Source organism: Stomoxys calcitrans, chromosome 4 (genome assembly GCF_963082655.1).
Source record: "Stomoxys calcitrans chromosome 4, idStoCalc2.1, whole genome shotgun sequence".
NCBI classification, from domain to species: domain Eukaryota; kingdom Metazoa; phylum Arthropoda; class Insecta; order Diptera; family Muscidae; genus Stomoxys; species Stomoxys calcitrans.
The window spans coordinates 73099308-73122339 of NC_081555.1; the positions used below are offsets into that span (position 1 = coordinate 73099308).

At 39.4% G+C, this 23032-nt stretch overlaps 3 protein-coding genes and 2 long non-coding RNA genes across 5 annotated transcripts; 3 read left to right on the top strand and 2 right to left on the bottom strand.

Annotated features, from left to right (window-relative positions):
• Window positions 1-9434: 9434 nt before the first annotated feature.
• LOC106094652 (uncharacterized) lies at window positions 9435-11336 on the bottom strand. Its single transcript, XR_009397949.1, has 5 exons — window positions 11247-11336; window positions 10853-11181; window positions 10538-10786; window positions 10194-10448; window positions 9435-9653 (listed from the first exon to the last, which is right to left on the bottom strand). It is a non-coding gene; the product is annotated as an uncharacterized LOC106094652 (long non-coding RNA).
• A 384-nt stretch (window positions 11337-11720) lies between these two features.
• Window positions 11721-12846, top strand: LOC131996733 (uncharacterized). The gene is made up of 2 exons (XR_009397950.1): window positions 11721-11928; window positions 12002-12846. It is a non-coding gene; the product is annotated as an uncharacterized LOC131996733 (long non-coding RNA).
• Window positions 12847-17490: 4644 nt separating this feature from the next.
• On the top strand, window positions 17491-18768 carry LOC106090672 (uncharacterized). The gene is made up of 3 exons (XM_013256951.2): window positions 17491-17639; window positions 17700-18339; window positions 18396-18768. The coding sequence occupies exons 1-3, from the start codon at window positions 17557-17559 to the stop codon at window positions 18639-18641; spliced, it is 969 nt and encodes a 322-aa protein (XP_013112405.2). The 5' UTR covers window positions 17491-17556; the 3' UTR covers window positions 18642-18768.
• LOC106090674 (mitochondrial import inner membrane translocase subunit Tim8) lies at window positions 18682-19304 on the bottom strand. The gene is made up of 2 exons (XM_013256953.2): window positions 19121-19304; window positions 18682-19054 (listed from the first exon to the last, which is right to left on the bottom strand). The coding sequence occupies exons 1-2, from the start codon at window positions 19214-19216 to the stop codon at window positions 18881-18883; spliced, it is 270 nt and encodes an 89-aa protein (XP_013112407.1). The 5' UTR covers window positions 19217-19304; the 3' UTR covers window positions 18682-18880.
• Window positions 19305-19388: 84 nt separating this feature from the next.
• On the top strand, window positions 19389-20089 carry LOC106090673 (uncharacterized). Its single transcript, XM_013256952.2, has 2 exons — window positions 19389-19684; window positions 19744-20089. Exons 1-2 carry the CDS (start codon window positions 19479-19481, stop codon window positions 19898-19900), a joined length of 363 nt encoding a protein of 120 aa, XP_013112406.2. The 5' UTR covers window positions 19389-19478; the 3' UTR covers window positions 19901-20089.
• The last annotated feature ends 2943 nt before the right edge of the window (window positions 20090-23032 follow it).

Below are 23032 nucleotides of genomic sequence, written 5' to 3' on the forward strand. Positions count from 1 at the left end.
GACGCCTAAAAAGAGCACATACATAGTCGCTGCGCAACATGTTTTATTTTTATTTTCATACCAAAAGACCTTTTTTATCTGCATTTATATCTTTATTTTTATTTTGCAAATAAAGTATAAAAAAAAGAAAAAACGAATCATTGAAACTAATAAAACAATAATGATGCCGACAATGATGTCAAGCGTTGCCATTAAAATTTCTTTTTGGCTTTTTCCTTTCTATAAACAGAGTATTACTTTTTCACTTATTTTCCTCCAGCTTTTCGCCGACGTTTTTTTATATGGAGTTTGATAGCTTTCCGCCTGAAAATCTGAACAGAATACTCAGCTTAAATGTGATTATATATACTTCTAAAATAAATAAAAATTGTTTCTTTCATAGCAAGTTATTGCAATAAATCTGTACGAAGTAATAACGATTGTGAAAGATAGTGTTGTGCTTTTGGTCTTGCAATTGCAACATTATTTTGAAACAAGTGGAAGATGCTGGCAAAGGTTTTTGGAGAGTTGTGCTTATTTAACTTATACAAAAAAAAAATACTACAAAATCCAGTTAAATTTACAAATAAAAGCAGCATTTGTTTCTTTTTTAATAGTTTTTTTTTTTTCATTATTTATTTTTTTTCGAAGGGGAAGGTCTTGTTTTGAAATAACAACACATATATAAATTTAAAAACGGTCCACACACTCACATTTGTGCGTAACATGTACGTTAGGAGCTGATATGTTGCATGGGACTTGGTTTTTTTTTAAATGACTGTTGGAAACCAGCAGCCTTTTTAATTAGGTGTTGTGTGTGGCTGCCGGCAAATGAAAAGTGAGCAAACCGGATACATTGAAAGGCCGGCTCACATGTAGTTATAGTCAGTGTTACCAACTTGGTCTCGGTCAAGTTAGTGCGGACACGTAGCGTGATTTTCTCTAGGGTAGTACAACGCTGAAGGAGAGAATGCTGCGGGTGAGAGGCGGAATGAGAGCGAATGAATGTTGGGGGACGCGCACGGTTAGCGGCCCTATAAAAGGCATAACGGCGGAAGATGACTATTTTAATAACCTTTGAGATTTCGTCAAGAAACCGTTGTCTTTAATACCCACCAGACAAAAACAGTGTTCATTGCCGTACGGAAAAAGTGGAAAGTTTAAAATATAGTTAAATTGTAAACACAACGTTTATTTTATTGATTGTGTGTTGCTTATACATATGTATTTTGTGCGTGCAAAACAATGTAAGTTATTATAACTAACGCTTAAATGTTAGGCATGTGTGTGAATGTTTTTTCTCTTTGTTGTTCCTTAAAGATATCGCCAAGTTCAAAGCTAACCACAACCAAGGCGAAGAAAATACTGGCTCCTCCAAGTATTGGCCTGGGGGAAGTCGGTTAACGTTTTATGCCATAACCTTTGATGCCGAAATTGCTAAGTTTAATGCCATGAATTGTTGATGCCAAAATACAGTCCGAAATTGCTAATACTGTGGTGAAACCAGCCGTATCGTGTTAGAAACCGAAGTGCCAAGGGAGCATTCTAATATGTGGTGATGAAACGGCGATTTTTATTACCTAAAATGAGACGAAATTAAATAACCTATAAGTATATGGCTATAAGGTAAAATAATTATTAAATACATATCTACCATAAAGTAATGCCTAAAATATTAGATGAAGTGCGATTCTTAATCTAAAGACAAAAAAAAATACCTAAATTATTTATGTCGTTATCTTAAGTTGTGATTATTTGTAGTTAATGTGCTAGTTGTAAGTTCAAGTTAATTTTTCTATTTTATTGTGAGGATTTTTTAACGCCAGGAATTGAGTGAGTGAGGTAAGGTTATTAAAGTATACGAAGGGAAGAATGATAGTGGTTTAGATTTCATGTATGGACTAAATGATGAGGTCCATTAAAACCAACTAACCGAGCTCGTTTAGGAAGGAGTAAATATCAGCAAATTAGTCAGATTTGGCAATTAAAGCAAACCCCCTTTTCGTATGTGATTGGTAGTCGAAATTAGTGTCTCACGTTAAGAATAACAGCAGGTGTTAAGATTTCCGTAAGCGTCTTCTTTAAATATGTTTAACGTTTAGGATTAAGTCCATTAACAATAAAAATAAATATTTTATGTTTGATTGTTTAGTATAATATGAATTGCTAAGTGTTTTTCTGTGAGAGAGGAATATGAGGTTGTAGGTTACAAATGAGGTGAGTGTTCGTGGATACGGGGCCCTTTGAGATATGTTGTTTTAGGACAAAAGGGTCAAGGTTGGGCGGGCAAAGTGTGGGAACAGAGAACACCAAGTTCCCGAGTCATGGCCGTGTAGTGTGTTGTCATTTTTCTGTGTGTTCGTGTATTCTTTCAATTCAGTAAGATTTATTGTTCGACCCCTAGGGCTGATGGTGGCAGGGTTGAGAACCCCCTGGATAGATATGCCCAGACTGAGCGAGTCGGAACCCCACCATAGCGCCGCATTAGGCGGTTCCATAACAATATGGCGCCCAAACAAAACCATAAATGTCCAATAGTCTTTAAATTCTAAGTGCAATATGACACCTGTACTACCGTGACGCATAACCAAAGCGCCAAAACTATAAGATCAGGACAATAGTTTAAAAATGTGCAATAACACCAAAGCACATGGCAATAGACCATAGGGTGAAATAGTTTTAAACGTAATGTCGCATCTTCTAAAAAGGCTAACGGATATTGCATCCACTTTTTTTCAATTAAAACTGTGATAACTTGTGCAATATTTAGTTTAGACAATTAGAAGATTAGGATATTTCGTTCCATTGTGTTAGGGTCTATACAATAGCTCTTGTTCGTTAAGTGTAACAATGAATGTATTGTGTTAATGACCTGTCGTTTATGTTTCCGTGTAATTTTTTTTATTATTACTTAGCGTAGGTACAATAGACTAGGTTTAGCATTTGGGAAAAGTGCAATATCTGACATGACGATGCTGTCATGTGCTGTATTGTACAATATTTCTCTTGACGCGAGATCTTTTTTCTATCAGATTTTTGTTGAAAAATGCCGTGGTGCTAACCGTAGATCATTAAATGTTTCTTTGTGTATATCCAGTCAAACAACACGCCATGAAAACCTAGTTATAGGACACTTTTATAAGAAATGTTTTTTTTTGTGTTTAAAATACAGAATAAACCCACACACTTCACCTCAAGAGTAGCTGAAAACACATCCTAATTCCTCTCGTACTTATTATATATGGTGTATCGTTAAACTAATTTTGTTTTATAACTAATTTTGTCACTAATTCTGTGTTTAAGTAACCTATATTTATTTGTGTTATCTTTGAATACCTAACCTTAACCAGTATTTTATATGTCCTTTTTTTATACTTGCTTAACATTTAAGCATAGTTTTAGTATTTTTGCAATTTAAACATCCACTTTTCTTTTACCGTTTTTTTTTAAATTTTAAAATATATAAAGTTCAAATTGATATAAAATACTAATGAGCGAGAACGCGACTAGCAAAAGAAGAAGCAAAAGAAACCGTTCATTAGCTTTTGATTTAAGTAGATCATCTATTGCATCGCCAAGACCAAAACAGAAAAGAAAGACTTGTTCCAAAATGCAAAACGCTTATGCGAATATTGATCCGACAATTACAGATCTGTCTGGTTCTATAGCCAATGGCAATCCGAGCACTAGTGCCGCTGCAAGTTTGCCGCAGAATATTCCCCAGACAAATCTACCGCAAAATCCACCAGTTCAAGACCACCCAATGGAAGTAGACAGCTTAGTAAGAAGTTTAGTTCAGGAGAGCTTGAACCATGCTAGGTCTAATTTACAATCTTTGGTTCAGGAGAGCGTGACAAAGGAGTTAGAAAAGGTATATGGAGTGATAAATAGACTCACTGATGCCGTTTCCAGGATACCTTTGGCCGGACGTAATGATCCCCCACAAAATCCAACATCGCAATCACATCCAACAAATGACCCTATACCTCAGTTCTCTCAGTCCGATTTGGGAAATCATGCGAGTATGAATCGTAGAAACATCGTTACACCCTCCATTATGAGCAATGGTAACCATGGAATTAAAGTAGAGAGATTTGGATTGAATTTTTCGGGTAGACCCAACAGCCTTTCAGTAGAAGACTTTATCTACCGTTTAGAATACTTCCAAAGGCATTATAGTTTGGCATGGGAGGACATTTTAAATGAGTTTCATATTTTACTGTCAGGACCTGCTTATGACTGGTTCTGGCTACAGCAGAGGAACAATAATATTTCAGATTGGAATTCTTTAAAATATGGGTTATTAGAGAGATTTAGAATGAGACGCACATGTTTTGAAGAGATGAGAGACTTGCTGGAACGCAGACAGTTGCCAGGAGAATCAATTGATACCTATTTTCAAGACATAAATGTGATGAGGTCCCGATTGGAGAGACCAGTGTCAGAAAGCGAAATGATATCTCTAGTCAAAAAGAATTTACGCAGGAATCTTTCCAGTATCGTGTATTCGATGCCAGTGGCATCTCTAGAACAACTCAGGATTGAATGCCTAGAAATCGAAAGAACATTTTTCCGCCGAGATCAAGCTCCAATGCCACCTCCAACCTTTAATAGACCGGTCAGAGTAAATGCTATTCAAGAAGAGGAGGAACTGGATACTATTCCAGTTTTTGAGGAGTCCGATGAAATAGTTGATCTATCAGCAATAAGTACCCAAATAGCGTGTTGGAATTGTCAAAAGCCTGGTCATGTGTTTAGGGAATGTACTGCGAGCCAGAGAAATCGGTTTTGTTTTAAATGTGGTAGACAGAACACCATTACTCCTAAATGTGTTGAGTGTAGGACGGGAAACGGGAGAAAGAACATGGTTGCAGCGGGGAACCATTGTTCCTCCGAACATCCCGCCCTTCCGAATCCCCAGCCGAAATAGAAAGGGCCAACAAGAGTGAGAATGATTTTTCTAAAATTCGTCATTATTTACCGCTAGCTATTAGAGAGGAGAATTATAATAGAACGAAAGCTAGAATTTTCGACGAAAAGAACAGTGATGGAAAGGAATGTTTATATGTAGATCGGAAATCTATCAAAAGTCCGAACAGGCAAATTAGGAATAAGTTAAAGATATTGAAGTTAAGAGAAAGACAGCAACAAAATAAGATATTAAAGAGAACTGTGTCAGAAGCTATAATAAGATTTAGAAATGTGAAAGATCCACGACCATATGCTACCGTGAATATCGGAGGCAAACAAATTAGGGGCCTTCTAGATTCCGGGGCAACAGTCAGCCTATTGGGACGGCATTGTAGAGAGTTCGTGGAAGAATTGGAGCTGGAAATCAGTCCATATATTTCCAATGTCAGCACTGCTTCTGGACAGACACATAGATTACTAGGGAGGATAAAAGTCGATGTGGAATACGATAAGAAAATTCACGAAATGACTTTGTATCTATGTCCAGATTTAGAGCAGGACTTATACCTGGGAACTGATTTTTGGAGACTGTTTGGGATTGCGCCACAAATCTTTCCCATGGAACAGCTCGATGTGAATTTACAAAGGAAAATACATGGTGACTCCACCAATCAGAATACGAATATGCACATACTGACAGAGGCTCAACAGAGGAAATTAGACGAAGTCATAAAAAGCTTCCCCACTTTCGAAGAGAGAGGTCTTGGTTGTACGAAATTGGAAAAGCACGCCATAAGATTGATAGAAGGTGCTAACCCGGTGAAGGATAAACACTATCCGCTGTCACCTGCGGTCCAAGAAATCGTGTACAATGAGATTGATAATATGCTCGCCCTAAATGTAATAGAAGAAAGTGATTCGGCATGGAGCAACCGCACGACAGTTGTCCGTAAGCCCGGCAAAAACAGATTTTGTTTAGATGCCAGAAAGCTGAACGCCTTAACCATTAAAGACGCCTACCCGCTTCAGAACATTGATGGAATACTTAGCAGAATAGATGAGACGCATTACATAAGCAGCGTCGACCTGAAATACGCCTTTTGGCAGATTGAGTTAGAAGAAGAGGCAAGGCCATACACTGCCTTTACGGTTCCAGGTCGACCGCTTTACCAATTCCGAGTAATGCCTTTCGGCTTATGTAATGCGGCTCAGCGTCTCTGTAGGCTGATGGACAAAGTAATACCAGGTAGGCTCAAATCGAACGTGTTTATATACTTGGACGACCTCCTGATAATAGCCAATGATTTCGACCACCATTTGAAGTTGCTGAAGGAAGTAGCCGATTGTCTTCAGAAAGCCAATCTGACGATTGGGTTAAAAAAGTCTCTGTTCTGCTTCAAGGAATTGCGATACCTCGGTTTTATAATCGGGAATGGTAGTCTGAAAACTGACCCCGAAAAAGTTAACGCCATCCTGAAAATCCCTGTACCAAAATCTCCTAGAGAGGTTCGGAGTTTCATCGGCACTGCCGGTTGGTACAGGCGATTTATCAAGGATTTTGCCACTATATCAGCTGCTCTAACCGACACCCTAAGGAAAGGCCAAAAGTTTTCAATATCTTCAGAAGCAAAGGAATCATTCCAAACTCTTAAGCATGCATTGACATCAGCACCAGTCCTCCGACACCCAGACTTCCGCCGAGAATTTTTTATCCAATGCGATGCGTCGGATTATGGTGTCGGAGCCGTTCTATTTCAGAAAGACGAAGACGGAGGAGAAAATCCTATCGCTTTTTATTCGCAAAAGCTGAATCCATGTCAAAGAAATTATTCAGTCACAGAGAAGGAATGCTTGGCAGCCGTGTTAGCAGTGAAAAAGTTTCGACCCTATGTGGAACTCATGAAGTTCACTATAATAACCGACCACGCAAGCCTAAAGTGGCTGATGTCACTGAAGGATCTTAGTGGTCGTCTCGCAAGATGGTCCTTACAGCTGCAGGCCTACGATTTTTCCATCGAACACCGCAAGGGTTCAGAGAACGTGGTGGCGGATACCCTATCCCGCATGCCTATCGACTCCGGTTTGACGATAGAAGAATTAGACATGGATGACAATTTATTGGATTTCGAAACTACAGCTTTTGATAGTGAAGAGTATACAGAACTTCGGGAAACGATCCTCCAAAACAAAGAAGTGCTACCCGATTTAAAAATAGATGACAATAAAATCTACATAAGAAAGAAAAATTTTGATTCTGATATAGAAGAATTTGAATGGAAACTGTGGGTACCACTTGATATCACTTATGCCTTAATAGAGAAATCACATAACTATAATAACACAGTACATGATGGCTTCAATAAAACTCTAAACCGTCTACGAACGTTTTATTACTGGCCCAAAATGGTATCACAGGTAAGACAATATGTCGGAAACTGTGGTACCTGTAAAGAGACAAAATCGGTAAATCAACATATGAACCCTACCATCGGCAGTGAAGTGGTGACGGAAAGGCCTTTCCAAAAATTGTATGTGGATTTCCTTGGGAAGTACCCTCGATCCAAAAAGGGGAACGCATACATTTTTATTGTATTGGATCACTTTACAAAATTTACTTTTTTACACGCTATGAAGGAAGCGACTGCTCAAAATGTAGTCAAATTTTTAGAGGATCAGGTATTTCACATTTTTGGCGTCCCTGAAATTATCCATAGTGATAATGGCAAACAATTTAAGTCAAAATTATTTGAGAAAATGATTAAGGATTATAAAATTAATCACTTAACAACCGCATACTATTCGCCACAGTCAAACGCTTCCGAGCGAGTTAATCAATCGGTACTGGCTGCTATCAGGACTTATGTGGAGAATGACCATCGCGACTGGGACTTATATTTATCCGATATCGAGCAAGCCCTTCGCACCTCTGTCCATACGTCCACTGGTGTCAACCCCTTCTTCGCCCTCTTTGGGTATAATATGTTTACGAGTGGCACAGATTATAAGTTGGCCAAAAGACTGCTATCACTAACAGACCATCAGATACAGCAATTGGATAAAAACGATAGGTTGGAACTGATGCGAGAGAAAATGAGGAGCAATATGCACAAAGCATTTGAAAATAGTGCCAAACGATACAATCAAAGAGCACGCGTGGTGAAATTTATACCTGGACAGGAGGTCTATCGAAGAAACCACATGCTGTCAGATTTTAAGAACAATATCAACGCGAAATTTGGAAAGAAGTTTCTAAAGTGTAGAGTGGTAAAGCCGATCGGGAGCAACATGTATAGCTTAGAAACACTCCAAGGTAAACCACTAGGAAATTTCCATGTTAAAGATATTAAAGTATAAAAAGGTGCAATATTTCTGTAATATAATAACATAAGTGCAATATAGGTTAAGAAAAAATGAATGTTGGTGAACGTCCATTTTTTTTTGCCCTTTTGCATTGTTATTTTGATTATTATTAGAAATTATTGACAGTTTTTATATTTTATACTTTAATAGACTAGGTAATTTCTGTGATTACTCGAGTGGTGAGACGGCAACAATAGTTCTGTGATATAGAGATAGTACCTGTGTAATATGAAAAAAAAAAAATGAATGTTTGTGAACGTCCATTTTTTTTTTGCCTTTTTGCATGAATTTTCTTTTTATTATTGGAGATTGTTTATTGGCCGATTTTATCTTAACTATGCCCGATTAGACTTAGGAATTTGCATAATTGCCCGGCTTATGAGACAACAGGGTGTGGGAGTTCCCCACGTTGGACCCTAAATGGGCAATAGACCGAACCCGGAAACAGAACGAAACGTGATGACCTCCAGGAATCCATTAAATGCATACTGCATTTAATGAAATTACTTGTCATGATTTTAATCTGGTTTATTAACTGATTTCCAAGCGAATCTCTACGCCGAATGGCCCTAGGAGGAAGTGTGAATAAGTAAGAATCATGATTAAGAGATATCTACCCTATTATACGATACCAGGTTTACATGGTCAGGTCTTTGACAATTGCAATACAATCTAAAATATCCCAGAACTTCAATCAAATAGAACTGCAGTTAAATCCAAGTAAATTCACAGGCACTAAGATCACGCGTTGTTTTGAAACAGGTAAAATTCCAATGAAAGAGATGATTCCAACGAACATTAAAATTTAACTAAATTATTGTGAAGATTTTATCAAAAGAACATTAATATTTAACTAAATAATTACGAAGAGTTTATCAATAGAAGCGGAACACAAAAAAAATCATACTACATTCCGCAGTATCAAACGTGTTGTTTAAAAGTTAATATGAAATCCATTCTGGAGAATCCACAAGGCTTTTTGCTTTATAGACTGTTTGCCAAACATGCCTTGCATTTCTTTTTTTTTACTTAGCACTCACTTCAAAACAAATCCCTATACACTTTTATTTATCGTAGGTAGTTTGTCAGGTTGTTTTCACTTTTACACTGGTTCTTTGTTTGCCTGACAAATATTTCTGTTTCTATCCATGCCAAAATTACAAAAGAAAATAAATGGAGAACTCACCCCAGCACTGTTGTCCTTGTTTTTATGATGCCTCGTAACTTTTCTGCGTACATAAATCCAGTTCACTACATGCCAGGTAGAAAGTGTGGGGATATATTGACCACACGCCTTCAATCCAGTAAAAATTGATATCCATAATTGTGTGATTGTGCGACGACCGGTTAGCGGGTTGTCTTTGTTTCCATTTATTTCACTCCTTCATAAATTGTCACAAAATCTAGAAAAAGAAATAAAGATGTAGGTATCAATACAAAGAAGACAGAAATATTTCACTGAACTTCAATTTTTCGTAAAACGTCAGCACATTAAAAAAGGAGAAAGAAAAAGAACATCCATGGCGCCTTACAAGTATTCATTCAGCTTATATTATTTTTGTGACGAATGCAAACACAAGAGGGTGGTGATTTTTTCTTGGTTATATCCCACCAAAATATGCATATATAAATGCAGCTAATTTATGCATTAGGCCCACTGTCATAATAATACATTAACCTTTTTTTATTGATTCGTATTTTTTTTTTGATGGCAGTATGATCCCTTTTAATGACAATATATGCCTTATAATAATCCATAATTCACATTTTGTAAACTTTTAATATTCTATCAGAACACTTTTTCATATGCCATGGAAAATAGTTTAACGCACACAGACCAATAGTTTGATCACTTCGTGATATGTTTACTGCAGCCTATTGTGGACATTGACGAGGACATGCACAATTATTTACACGAATATTTCCAATTGGACTTTATTTACCTCCCTTGGGAGCGAAAAGGGAATACACGACACTCATGTTTGTTTTCCTTTATAAATGCACACACTTCAATATGATGGAGACACACAGCACACACATTGAGCTGCAACTGTTTACGATCAGGTGTTGAGAGGAAATTTTGTTGTCCACAATCCATCTCGAGCTGATGCTACCTGTCAGACGTTGTCTATGAACAGGGTGGATGTAATAATCATCAAGTTAGGTCACACCACTTCAACGATGCTAAAACCAAGTACCTAAAAGGCAAATGAATACAAGAAATTAGACAATGCGAATGAGTCAATACGCTATACGAACTAGGTAAATAGTCTGTGAAATAACTCACTTATGTCCAGCGAATGTTTTGCTGTCCAATTAATGGCGTAAGGCCACAGGTAAATTGTTGTTTTTATTCTGCTAAACGCTGCATATTTCCACTGCTAAATGTCTCTAACACTACCTGGCCAGACGGAATTTCCTTGCCAGAAATTGTTCATTAGTCTGGGGCATCGATTGGAGGTTGCGTGTGGTTGTGCATTGAAGAAGAATTAGGCTGTCTCCGTACGGCAAAAACTATTCCATTTTTTTTAAACTCCTAGACAGACAGAAACGCTGTTATATATTGGAATTGGTATTGTCACGGACGATTGGGTATACTCACGAGTTCACTTTCTTTTCAATTGAATTGCCTCAGGGCCATGTTCATGTTTTCAATGTTCCCATCGGTGTGAAAAGGGGAACGAAACACTTCATGCAAGTGTGTGTACATTTTTTTTTGCGTGGGATAACGGCATATGCATCGGTCGATGATATGCGACGGCAACGGCATTGATGAATGGTGGTGAATGGTGCCTGTACGTACATTTACACACACACATATATAGAGGTGTACGTATGTATCAAGCAACGCTACGATTTTTTCTGTGCGTACGCACAACCATACAAACGCCAAAAATGATATTTTCCACAATGAAAAAAATCATGTATTAACTGGAAGGCAGAAGGGGAATACGTATTATGTTGGTTTTTACGCCAGGAGTTTTACAGGGACTTACTTGTGTGCCGTACACCAAGGTGTCTTCTTTCCCTCCCCGGGCTGACCAGGATTTATCCTCGTTGAGGGGAACCAGTCATCCCACTATTTCGTGGCCATCCTTTATGGGGGATTTTGATGGACACTTTTCAAGCCCTGCCCATCGGCATTTTCGTCGAAAGCCTCGAAAATGTCGAAGTTTTGTTGCATGGGACTTGGTTTTTTTTTTAAATGACTGTTGGAAACCAGCAGCCTTTTTAATTAGGTGTTGTGTGTGGCTGCCGGCAAATGAAAAGTGAGCAAACCGGATACATTGAAAGGCCGGCTCACATGTAGTTATAGTCAGTGTTACCAACTTGGTCTCGGTCAAGTTAGTGCGGACACGTAGCGTGATTTTCCCTAGGGTAGTACAACGCTGAAGGAGAGAATGCTGCGGGTGAGAGGCGGAATGAGAGCGAATGAATGTTGGGGGACGCGCACGGTTAGCGGCCCTATAAAAGGCATAACGGCGGAAGATGACTATTTTAATAACCTTTGAGATTTCGTCAAGAAACCGTTGTCTTTAATACCCACCAGACAGAAACAGTGTTCATTGCCGTACGGAAAAAGTGGAAAGTTTAAAATATAGTTAAATTGTAAACACAACGTTTATTTTATTGATTGTGTGTTGCTTATACATATGTATTTTGTGCGTGCAAAACAATGTAAGTTATTATAACTAACGCTTAAATGTTAGGCATGTGTGTGAATGTTTTTTCTCTTTGTTGTTCCTTAAAGATATCGCCAAGTTCAAAGCTAACCACAACCAAGGCGAAGAAAATACTGGCTCCTCCAAGTATTGGCCTGGGGGGAAGTCGGTTAACGTTTTATGCCATAACCTTTGATGCCGAAATTGCTAAGTTTAATGCCATGAATTGTTGATGCCAAAATACAGTCCGAAATTGCTAATACTGTGGTGAAACCAGCCGTATCGTGTTAGAAACCGAAGTGCCAAGGGAGCATTCTAATATGTGGTGATGAAACGGCGATTTTTATTACCTAAAATGAGACGAAATTAAATAACCTATAAGTATATGGCTATAAGGTAAAATAATTATTAAATACATATCTACCATAAAGTAATGCCTAAAATATTAGATGAAGTGCGATTCTTAATCTAAAGACAAAAAAAAAATACCTAAATTATTTATGTCGTTATCTTAAGTTGTGATTATTTGTAGTTAATGTGCTAGTTGTAAGTTCAAGTTAATTTTTCTATTTTATTGTGAGGATTTTTTAACGCCAGGAATTGAGTGAGTGAGGTAAGGTTATTAAAGTATACGAAGGGAAGAATGATAGTGGTTTAGATTTCATGTATGGACTAAATGATGAGGTCCATTAAAACCAACTAACCGAGCTCGTTTAGGAAGGAGTAAATATCAGCAAATTAGTCAGATTTGGCAATTAAAGCAAACCCCCTTTTCGTATGTGATTGGTAGTCGAAATTAGTGTCTCACGTTAAGAATAACAGCAGGTGTTAAGATTTCCGTAAGCGTCTTCTTTAAATATGTTTAACGTTTAGGATTAAGTCCATTAACAATAAAAATAAATATTTTATGTTTGATTGTTTAGTATAATATGAATTGCTAAGTGTTTTTCTGTGAGAGAGGAATATGAGGTTGTAGGTTACAAATGAGGTGAGTGTTCGTGGATACGGGGCCCTTTGAGATATGTTGTTTTAGGACAAAAGGGTCAAGGTTGGGCGGGCAAAGTGTGGGAACAGAGAACACCAAGTTCCCGAGTCATGGCCGTGTAGTGTGTTGTCATTTTTCTGTGTGTTCGTGTATTCTTTCAATTCAGTAAGATTTATTGTTCGACCCCTAGGGCTGATGGTGGCAGGGTTGAGAACCCCCTGGATAGATATGCCCAGACTGAGCGAGTCGGAACCCCACCATAGCGCCGCATTAGGCGGTTCCATAACAGATAAATTGATTAATGCCATATCAATTTTTATATGTAAATGGTAACCTTTTGGCCAAAGAAACCTATAAAAATGAAATCTGGCAACCTTGTCAAATCACCGAAAGAACGATATAGGGAAATTTTTCCCAAAAAAAACGTAGTAGCAGCCTTTATGGGTGTGATAAAATAACAGTTTTTATACAAATATATTGAGGAAATGTCCTATTGAATGAAATCAGCAATTTTATTTGCTTTAAAATCCACTATCTAAAAAAAAGCAGTAGTAGCCTTTAATTATGGTAAAATTAAAAAAAAAATATTTAAACTCCAATCATAATGTAAACGGGTTTGGGAGATTTGCTCAAATCAAGTGGATTTGGGTTCTAGTGTAATCGTTATTTATTTATTTTTTTGACCCTAATTGAAATTATTGCAGAGTACGACTCTATATGCCAGGTTGTACTTCCGAAGTTGGTGTCCCCACCAACTGGACATTAAAACACGTGTAATAAAATTACAGAATTAAATTTTATTACACGTGTTTTAAAATTACAGAATTAAACAATCCCATGGCAGCCGGTTGTACGCACCGGATTGACCCGATGGAATCTTCATCGGCAAGGGCTGCCGCCTCAGTGTACGTGTTCGTCTTTTTTCGTCATGGGAGAGGCACATCCCGGAGTGCCTTCTCCGTATGCTTTTGGTCCGTGCCGGGATTGAAAAGAACCCCGGACCCTGGTTCTGTTCCGTTTGCCAGAACCGCCTTCATCATCGGTCAGTGTCGGTGAGGTGTAACAGGTGCTTGGAGTGGATACATTTCCGTTCTTGCTCTGGCCTAACTTCGCTACGGGAGTATAGTCATACTGGCTATGTCGCTAGGTGCTGTGCGAACATAGCCAGCAGTGGGTCACAAGCGTCGCCGTCGTCGCCTTCGGCGTCCTCGTCGTCGGACTATGTGACCCCCCGACCTCTCCCGTACGGCAATTTATGCAAAGACAGCACCCTAGCCCCACTATTGCCAGGCCAGTGTTGGGAAATGTATCGTTCCTGTAGTTAAACTGCAATGGACTGCGAGGCAAGATTGATGAGATTGTAGATTTTATGAGTCGGAAGAGCATATCGGTCGCAGCGATCCAGGAGACAAAGCTGACTAACACCTGCAGCTTGCACAGTTGTCACGGTTACAATGTGCTACGTAAGGATCGCTCAAGGAATGGAGGTGGGGGATTGGCCTTCGTTATACACCATTCCGTGCAGTATAGACCTATCTCGCCTGCGCTTGACGCTAGTGACCCATACATGGAATGTATGGGGGTAGCAGTCAGGTCCGGTACTGCCGAGATAGAGATATACAACGTGTATATACCGCCGGTTGGCAGCTGTGTCCCGATTAATGGCCAGGCCTACAGCCCCGACATAAGTGGGTTGCTATCTGGCCATAATCGTCTGGTTCTGGGGGATTTCAATGCACATCACTCGTCATGGCATTCTCCCCTAGGTAACGACCAGCGTGGCATAGCTTTGGCAGAGCAGATAGATAGCTCCACGTTTTGCACGGTGAATGAGGATGCCCCCACTAGGATTACGAGGAGGTGCAGCAGCTCGCCAGACATCTCAATCGCATCCCCTGATCTCCTGAGTGACGTATCCTGGCAAGCCGTCATCTCCTTGGGGTCAGACCACCTCCCCATAATCCTCACCATCGACCGACCACCCGACTTCATAACCTCTGAGCGCCGAACGTTCATCAACTACAAGAAGGCCAATTGGACTGGCTTCAGAGAGTATACCAATCGCCGCTTCAATGAACTGCCACCCCCCTCTGACGTGCTTGTGGCCGAGAGGAAATTCCGAGACATCATCAACGCAGCAGCCGCTCGCTTTATACCAGCCGGTGGAATACCGCAAGTGCGACCCAATTTCCCGGCGCAAGCAGTGGTACTCGCAGACGAGCGTGATGGGATTCGTGCTATGGACCCCGCTAACCCCAGAATCAGCGAGCTGAATCTGGAAATAAACAGGGTAGTCAACGAACATAAGCGGAATTTGTGGCTGGAACACTTGGAGCAATGTAACTTAGGCACCGGTGCAGGCAAATTGTGGGCCACTGTTAAGTCTCTCCCGAACCCCGGTAGACGGGACGACAGGACCTCAGTCACTTTTGGCGAGTTAACCGTGACTGATCCGAAGAGATGCGCCAGGTTGTTCAACCGTCAATTTATTGTGCATGCCGAGAGAGACAGGGCAAGGAGGAGAGCCATTCGCCGTATTCGTGGTCTCCGAGCCGATGAACAGCCATCACAATTTACCGTGGGCGAAGTTACGAATGTCATCCGTGGCGCCAAATCTTCCAAGGCGTTGGGCCCCGACGGAATCTCTACATTGATGCTGAAGAATCTGGATTTACCTGGAGTTGAGTACCTTACCACTGTCCTTAACCTGTCATTGAACACTCTTATAGTTCCCGATGTCTGGAAAATGGGCAGAGTGATCCCGCTACTGAAGCCTGGTAAAGACCCGAGTTTGGGGGAGTCGTACAGACCGATCTCCCTTCTCTCACCAGTGGCCAAGACGCTTGAGGCATTACTCCTCCCGAGCCTCGTAGGAGAATTTCCATTCGCCGAGCATCAACACGGATTTCGGAGACTGCACAGCACAACAACAGCTTTGCATGCCATCACCACACACATTTGCCGTGGCTTCAATCAACCCAGGCCATGTGATAGGACGGTCCTCGTGGCATTGGACCTATCGAAGGCATTCGACACGGTCAGCCATGCCAAATTATTTGAGGACATCGCCAACACGTCCCTCCAGCCAGGCCTTAAACGTTGGGTCGCGTATTATCTGTGTGGCCGCCAGTCATTTGTGGAATTTAGGGATAAGAAGTCAAAACACCGTAGAGTGAAACAGGGAGTTCCCCAAGGCGGGGTGATATCTCCGGCTCTGTTTAACCTCTACCTATCCTCCATCCCACCTCCTCCAGACGGCATAGAGATCGTATCATATGCGGACGACTGTACGATCTTGGCATCAGGCCCCCCACCCATTGATGACATCTGCGATAGGTTGAACGTCTACCTCAACGAGCTTGCCTCATATTTCGCTGCAAGAAATCTGAAGATATCCGCCACCAAATCTTCAGCCACACTGTTCACTACAAATACGCGTGAGGTGAGTTCTGAGCTGACTGTGATGGTCGATGGAGAATTGATTCCGACCATCAAGTGTCCCAAAATACTTGGCGTCACATTTGACAGCTCCTACACTTTCTCCCCACATGCCACAGCAATCTGCAATAAAGTCAAAAGTAGAAACAAGGTCCTCAAGTCACTCGCTGGCAGCACTTGGGGTGCAGACAAAGAAACCTTGTTGACCACGTACAAAGCAATTGGCCGGTCTGTGGTAAGTTATGCAGCGCCAGTGTGGTCACGTCAACTTTGTGACACGCAGTGGAATAATATTCAGATCTGTCAGAATGCCGCCCTCCGTACTGCGACGGGCTGCCTCCTCAGTTCTCATGTGGACCACCTCCACCAGGAGACAAAGATCCTACCAGTGCGAAGACATAACTACATGCTGTCTAAGCAATACCCTTTGGGCTGTTATCGCAGAAATCATCCAAATCATCATCTTGTGGATAGATACCCACCGCCCAGAAGCCTTAAGGTAGATCTACATGATCTAGAGCGTGAGGTCCAGCGCTACAAGAGAGAACCTCTAGATCAAGCGGCATATCAAGCGGGTCTGAACAACATTCATGCAGACACGGTAGCAGACGCGTTAACTGGCTACCGGGTAAATGTAGTCCTTGGAGAACGACCGCCACCCATTGCACCCGAAGAAATCGACCTCCCCCGGCAAACCAGAGTGGTTCTGGCTCAATTACGTTCCGGCAGATGCAGCCGCCTCAATTCCCACAGAGCTAGGATTGATGCCGACGTGCAAGATGTATGTCCCGACTGTAACCAGGGACCGCACGATACACGTCACCTGTTTAACTGCCCGGCCAGACCCACTCGACTCAGACCCAGATCCCTGTGGACGCACCCCATCTTAGTCGCGGAGTTCCTGGGTCTTGACACTCAACAGAATCAAGCAGACGAAAGATAGTACACAATAAACTGCTACAACAACAACAACAGAATTAAAAACAATGTACAGTTATAACTGAACTGAGTGTAACGACAACTTGAGACGAATTCTAAATGCAAAGTGAAACGTTATTTAATGGAGAGTTGTGCCACAGTAATTTCATTTTCATTTATCGTTACGTTATTTTATCTAACTGACCAAAATGGAAATAGTGGATGTGAACACCTCTTGCACAATGTGCTATCAAAACAAAAACAAACCCAAACGCATGTTTTAACTAAAAGCTTGCTTAGAAAATGGTAAGAAAACGTAAGATTCCTGCCCGGAAGCATCATGGAGTGCGGGACCCGCTAAAGCAGTTGGAGGAGAAGGAAAAAAAGTAAGTTTGTACAATTAATATGAATTACACTATCCACACTAACCAATCCCATGCCTATAGGTTGAAACATTTCGTAAATAGCCCACCTACAAAGGATAATGACCAGCAGATCACCTACAAACTCAAGCAGTTTAAAAAGTTAACAGATGATGTAAAATGTGGAAAAAAATTAAAACGCATCCACATTGGGGTCGAGGATAAGCCAAAAGAAGATAAATGCAAGAAGGATAATAAAAAGGATGGAAATAAATTTAAAAGCATAAAACAGATGCCCGGCGAAGAAGACGTGGACTACTTGAGGCGAGTGAATCGCATAACGACAGCTAGCTTGAAAGAAGCGCAGTATGAAGTCAAGTATGGAGTTAAAGTTATTAGAGATACCAAGACTGGTGCAATCTCTATAAAAAAGAAACCAACCAATGAAATTGATGAATTGCTGAAGCAAAAACGAAATGGGAAAGGGGGTGGCAAAGTGAGTAAGAAAACTCAACAGAAGGACATAAAACCTCTGGATCCCAAATTAGCAAAAGAACTTATAAAACAGGCTATATATGAAGATGAGGAGGAAAAGAAGATGGAAAAATCCAAAAATTTATTGGAATATCAAAAAGATGTTGTAAAATTTGGTGAAATTGTTCATGCCCCACCAGCACTTTTAACATTGCCAAGAAAAGCAGAAAAAAATGAAACAGTGCCAAGGGTAAGTCTAATGACGCAATTTTTTAATTCGACAATTTTCAAAAATTGAAATTTTAGCCTGGAAAGAAAAACAACTTATTGCTGAAGTCAATGTTTCGTCCTGAGGAGAATTCTAAACCATTGCCAAGCACGAAAAAATCCACCAGCTCCAGCGAGGTAACAAGGCAAGCAATGAAGGGAAAACGAAAAGATCTGCCTAAGCACACAAGAAATATGTTGGAAAATGAACGTCAAAAACTCGTAGACCTTTACAGAAATTTAAAGAAATCAAAAGGCATTTTCGCTGACAAAAGTTCATTGTGAATCCAGGGGATACAGCGTCGATCATAATAAAACCTTTGCGTTAGTCTGCTTTTATATAGTAGTTTTTATTGCGTACAACTAAGAAAATAACAAAAACATCAGATCTAAATAAAATATTTTGCCAATATGATGAAAGCCTTCAATATCATTTACTGAACTTGCAGAGATGAAGTATTTTGACTATAAGAATTCCATCTAGTGTATTGTACTTTATGTAAAGGTGTTTGTGTGTGTGTACATTACATTCCGCCAGAGTTCTTTTGCAGCATCTGAGCAAACCGTTGTGTTATCAGCAAAGATGTATCAATGAAACGATCCACACAATTGGCTAAACATGTCTCTGTGGCACTATCTAATTTGGAACCAGGTTTGCCTATGCATTTGTCCCAACAGATCTCGTTGAACTCGTGTATCTTTATAATAGTTAAAAAAAAGTTATCAGTTGAGTTTCGGCAAAACATGAATTCCAACACCCATACCTGTGCATTAACTTGCGCTTTTTGTTTTTCAATCATAAGAAATTCCTGCAACTCACTGTCGCCCGAAGAAGAACCGACTGAATCAAAATCTGCCATTTTATTTATTTTATAATTCTATTTACTTGAAACTCTAATTTCTACACGGCGATTTCGTTATTTCTTTCTTTTATATAACCTCAAATTGGGAACATCGAACATCTGTCAGATGTCAAAATTGCTAATCGAAAGTTATCGATAGTTGGGTACTACCATTTGAAAGCATTTAAATTATCGATGCAAACTCTATTATAAAGTTTGTTTACATGCATTTGTTTGAAATAAACAGCTGGGAAATTTATTTTTTGTGGGCGCACAAAGAATGACTTCTAGCGCTGATACCACTTTTAAGGATGGCGAAGAACTCTTTCCTTCGGCGGATGAGCTGGAAACTTACTACAACATGCTAGAAAATGGTAGTATCTTAGAATTAGATTGGCAATGTCCCGGTCGACGGCCACCATCTCCTGATGTCACCAACGCCAGCAAGGATCAGAACAACTTGACTGAAACTATAGAGACTCAAGAGTAAGAGCACAATCCTGTTTCATTGTGGCATTTGATTATTTTATATGTTATTCCTGCAGACCAATGAAGACCAATGATTTCGACTTTAGCGACGATGTTGCCCAGCCTCAAATGCGTGCTCGTCATGGAACACCGAAATCTTTAAAAAAGAAGACAGCAAATTTTGCTGGCGTTATGGAAGCCTTAAAAAAGAAGAATGCTGAGGGATCTAACTGACCAAACTAGTACATGGAACAAGTAGAGCTAATGATGTACAATCTTGTATTTAAATGTTTTATTATGAGAAAATGTTGCTGATTTACGGGGAAAATGCATATGTATGTACATATATATTTAAATTTAAATAATTTGTAAAAAAGAAAATATGTTAAACTAAACCAAAAGCATTTCTGCCTTTAATTGTAATATTTCGACTATTATGTGCGCATTATAAATTCAAGGTCCCTCTAATCGTCTCAATATCTTTAATCGTCTAGAAGAATGCAACAAAACAAGTACAGGTACTATCTATCAATGAGCAACCTTATCACACCCAACCAGTGTTTTCAGTGTTTTACATTATTTACAAAATGTTCGTCGTAATAATGTACTCAGATTTCCGTTCATACTTCTGTTTTTTTGCTGCAATTTATGTAGCTTGTCAATGTTGTAAGCATATACAAAATTGACAAGCTGCATACATTGCAAGTTTAACGATACCAATGTGTCTGTCCGGCAGTTATAATCGCGCTTCAGTGTGTAAAAATTGAGATATTGAGTTCAAATTTTGCACAGACTCATATTTCTACTATACGCAGATTGAGTTCTTGAATGGGCCAAATCGGACTATATTTAGATATAGAAGCCATATAGATGGATCTGGTAATTAAGGGTTTTAAGCCCGTAAAAGCCTCATTTTTTGTTAGATTTCCCTGAAATTAGAAATAGTGAGTTGCTTTAAGCCTCCCGACATTAAACTCAAATATGGTATAGATCGGACCAGGTTTAGATATAGCTGTCATACAGACCGATCTGCTCATTTAGGGTCTTAAACCCATAAAAGCCGCAATTATTACCCAATTTCGCTGAAATTTGAAATATTGAGTTGATTAAAGCCTCCCGATATCCGACTTAAATATGGTTCAGATCGTTCTATATGGAGATATATCTGCTGATTAAAGGTCTTGAGCCTATAAAAACTGCATTTATAACCCGATTTCCCTGAAACTTGAAACAGTGAGTTGTTTTAGGCCTTCCGTCATCACACCTAATAAGGTGGAATTATTGCCTGGTCAGATTGATTCCCAATTCTTAACTGGTGAATTAAATTTTAATATTCCTCTCCGAAATACTCGGCTCTTAGACTACCTTTAGTGAGATCTAATTACCAATTAAACAATTCGTTTCGCTCTCTGTGTGAGGTATGTTACAAATGGTATAGTAGTATATCCTTCACCGATCCCATTCTTGTAATAAATAATTCTATCCTCCGTCTGTAGTTTGTTGTAGAAGTTGCCAGAGAAGACTGTTCATCTTATTGTCCTTTCATTGTTGTGTAATATCTATGTTGCTTTAATTGTTGATGTTGAACACTATAGTTAGGTGTTTAACCGGCTGTGAAATTTCTGTAGCCAGTAACCCTCCATAGTTCGGACTATGGGGTGTACGCATCCCTACTTAATGGGAGGCGGCCCTCTCGGTCGGTGTGAGTGGCGTGGGAATGGACGAAAAAAATCCGTTTTTTTACCAAGAATTTATGAAATCAGAAGATTATAACCCCTTAGATCTTACACACCCAGGCATGTAAGAGTTCGTTTGGCGCACTATCTATTGGTGTCTATTGTTAATTATGGTATTGAAGTTTATTCTGGGGCTCGGTCCCACAATTTAAGCAGAATAGAGAGAATTGTACGAATTGTAAGAAAGATTGTTAGATGTTTTTAAGATTGGAGTTCGTGGCCATGATCGAGTTGATCTACTTAAATCTAAATTCTAAGGTTATTCTTATCATGATTTCATCAATCATTATAGATACATGAAAAGTGGACAACCGGAGATCTTGGTGAATAATTTTATAAGTTTGTCCTAGAATGTACAAATAGAAATACCGATTATTCGTTCGTTAATATACCAGCAATCTTTTTTGGTCAGAGTTTTTCGGGTTTGGAATATAGTTCTTTGGAACTTTTCTCTTATTCTAGTTTTTCTTATCGCAAGAAACTTTTGAGTTACCTGATTGAAGTGATTGAAGTCTCATCTGGCTGATATAAAACTCTTTCTTTGATCTCAAATGAAATACTCATGTGGCGGGTAGACATTTTAATTTATTTAATTTTAATATAATATCAATATTATAAGTCTATTGATTTTCGTTTACATTACAATTAGTTATACACTTGATTTAATTTGTAAACATAGTTATTACTTGCAATACATGTATAATAGGCTTTTATAAGCTTCCTTTGTATTGATGTAAAGAAATAAATGAAATTCCGAAGAGATTCCTTAACAGTCATATCAGTTACAGTCAATATCATACCTTAGCACCTTTTCCCTTGTAATAGTATTTAGCCCTTCGACATTCGGGGGTTTATTCTCCACGAATCAATCAACAAGAAGTGAAATAATTTTGAGTTATCCTCGGCGATTTCTTCAGCACACAAAAATGGGTTTTTATATATTGGAAAAACCTACCAAAAATTGAGGTCAGCCTACCAACATATCAAGAGAACAAAAACCTACCAAATTTTGGTAGGAACCTACCAAAAATGGCAACCCTGTCCCTAGCATGTCTTCTGTCTTCAAAATAAGTCATTCTATAAGCAGCTTTTACTCCTGAAGTTTTCCGCTGGGAAACACTATTTATAGCTTCGATAGTAATAGGTCGATTATGTATAGTATTTAACGTTCAGTTGAGTGGTTGTCTTAACGGAACCAAAATAAAAATTTGGTATCTAAATTTCGGATGGGGTACCTAGGGGGGGCCGCCCCACCTCCAAAACCTACCAAATATATATAAAAACCAATCGCGACAATATGGCACTCAAATGAAAGGTATATAAGATTAGAAAACGTATCTGAAATCCAATTGTCGGACCAAGTATTTAGGGGACCACCCCACCCCCCAAAACTAGGAGTGTTTTGGGGGGTGGGGACATATTTACCGGCCATGATAATGTGGGACTCGAATGAAAGGTATTTGCGAGTAGAATAGGAATCTGATATCCAAATGTGGCACCAAGTTTCTGGGGGTCCATCACTTCTCCAAAACACCCCCAAATAGGACTTATTTACTGACCATGGCAATATGGGTCTCAAATAAAAGGTATTTGAGTGTACAATACGAATCTGATATCCAAATGTGCGACC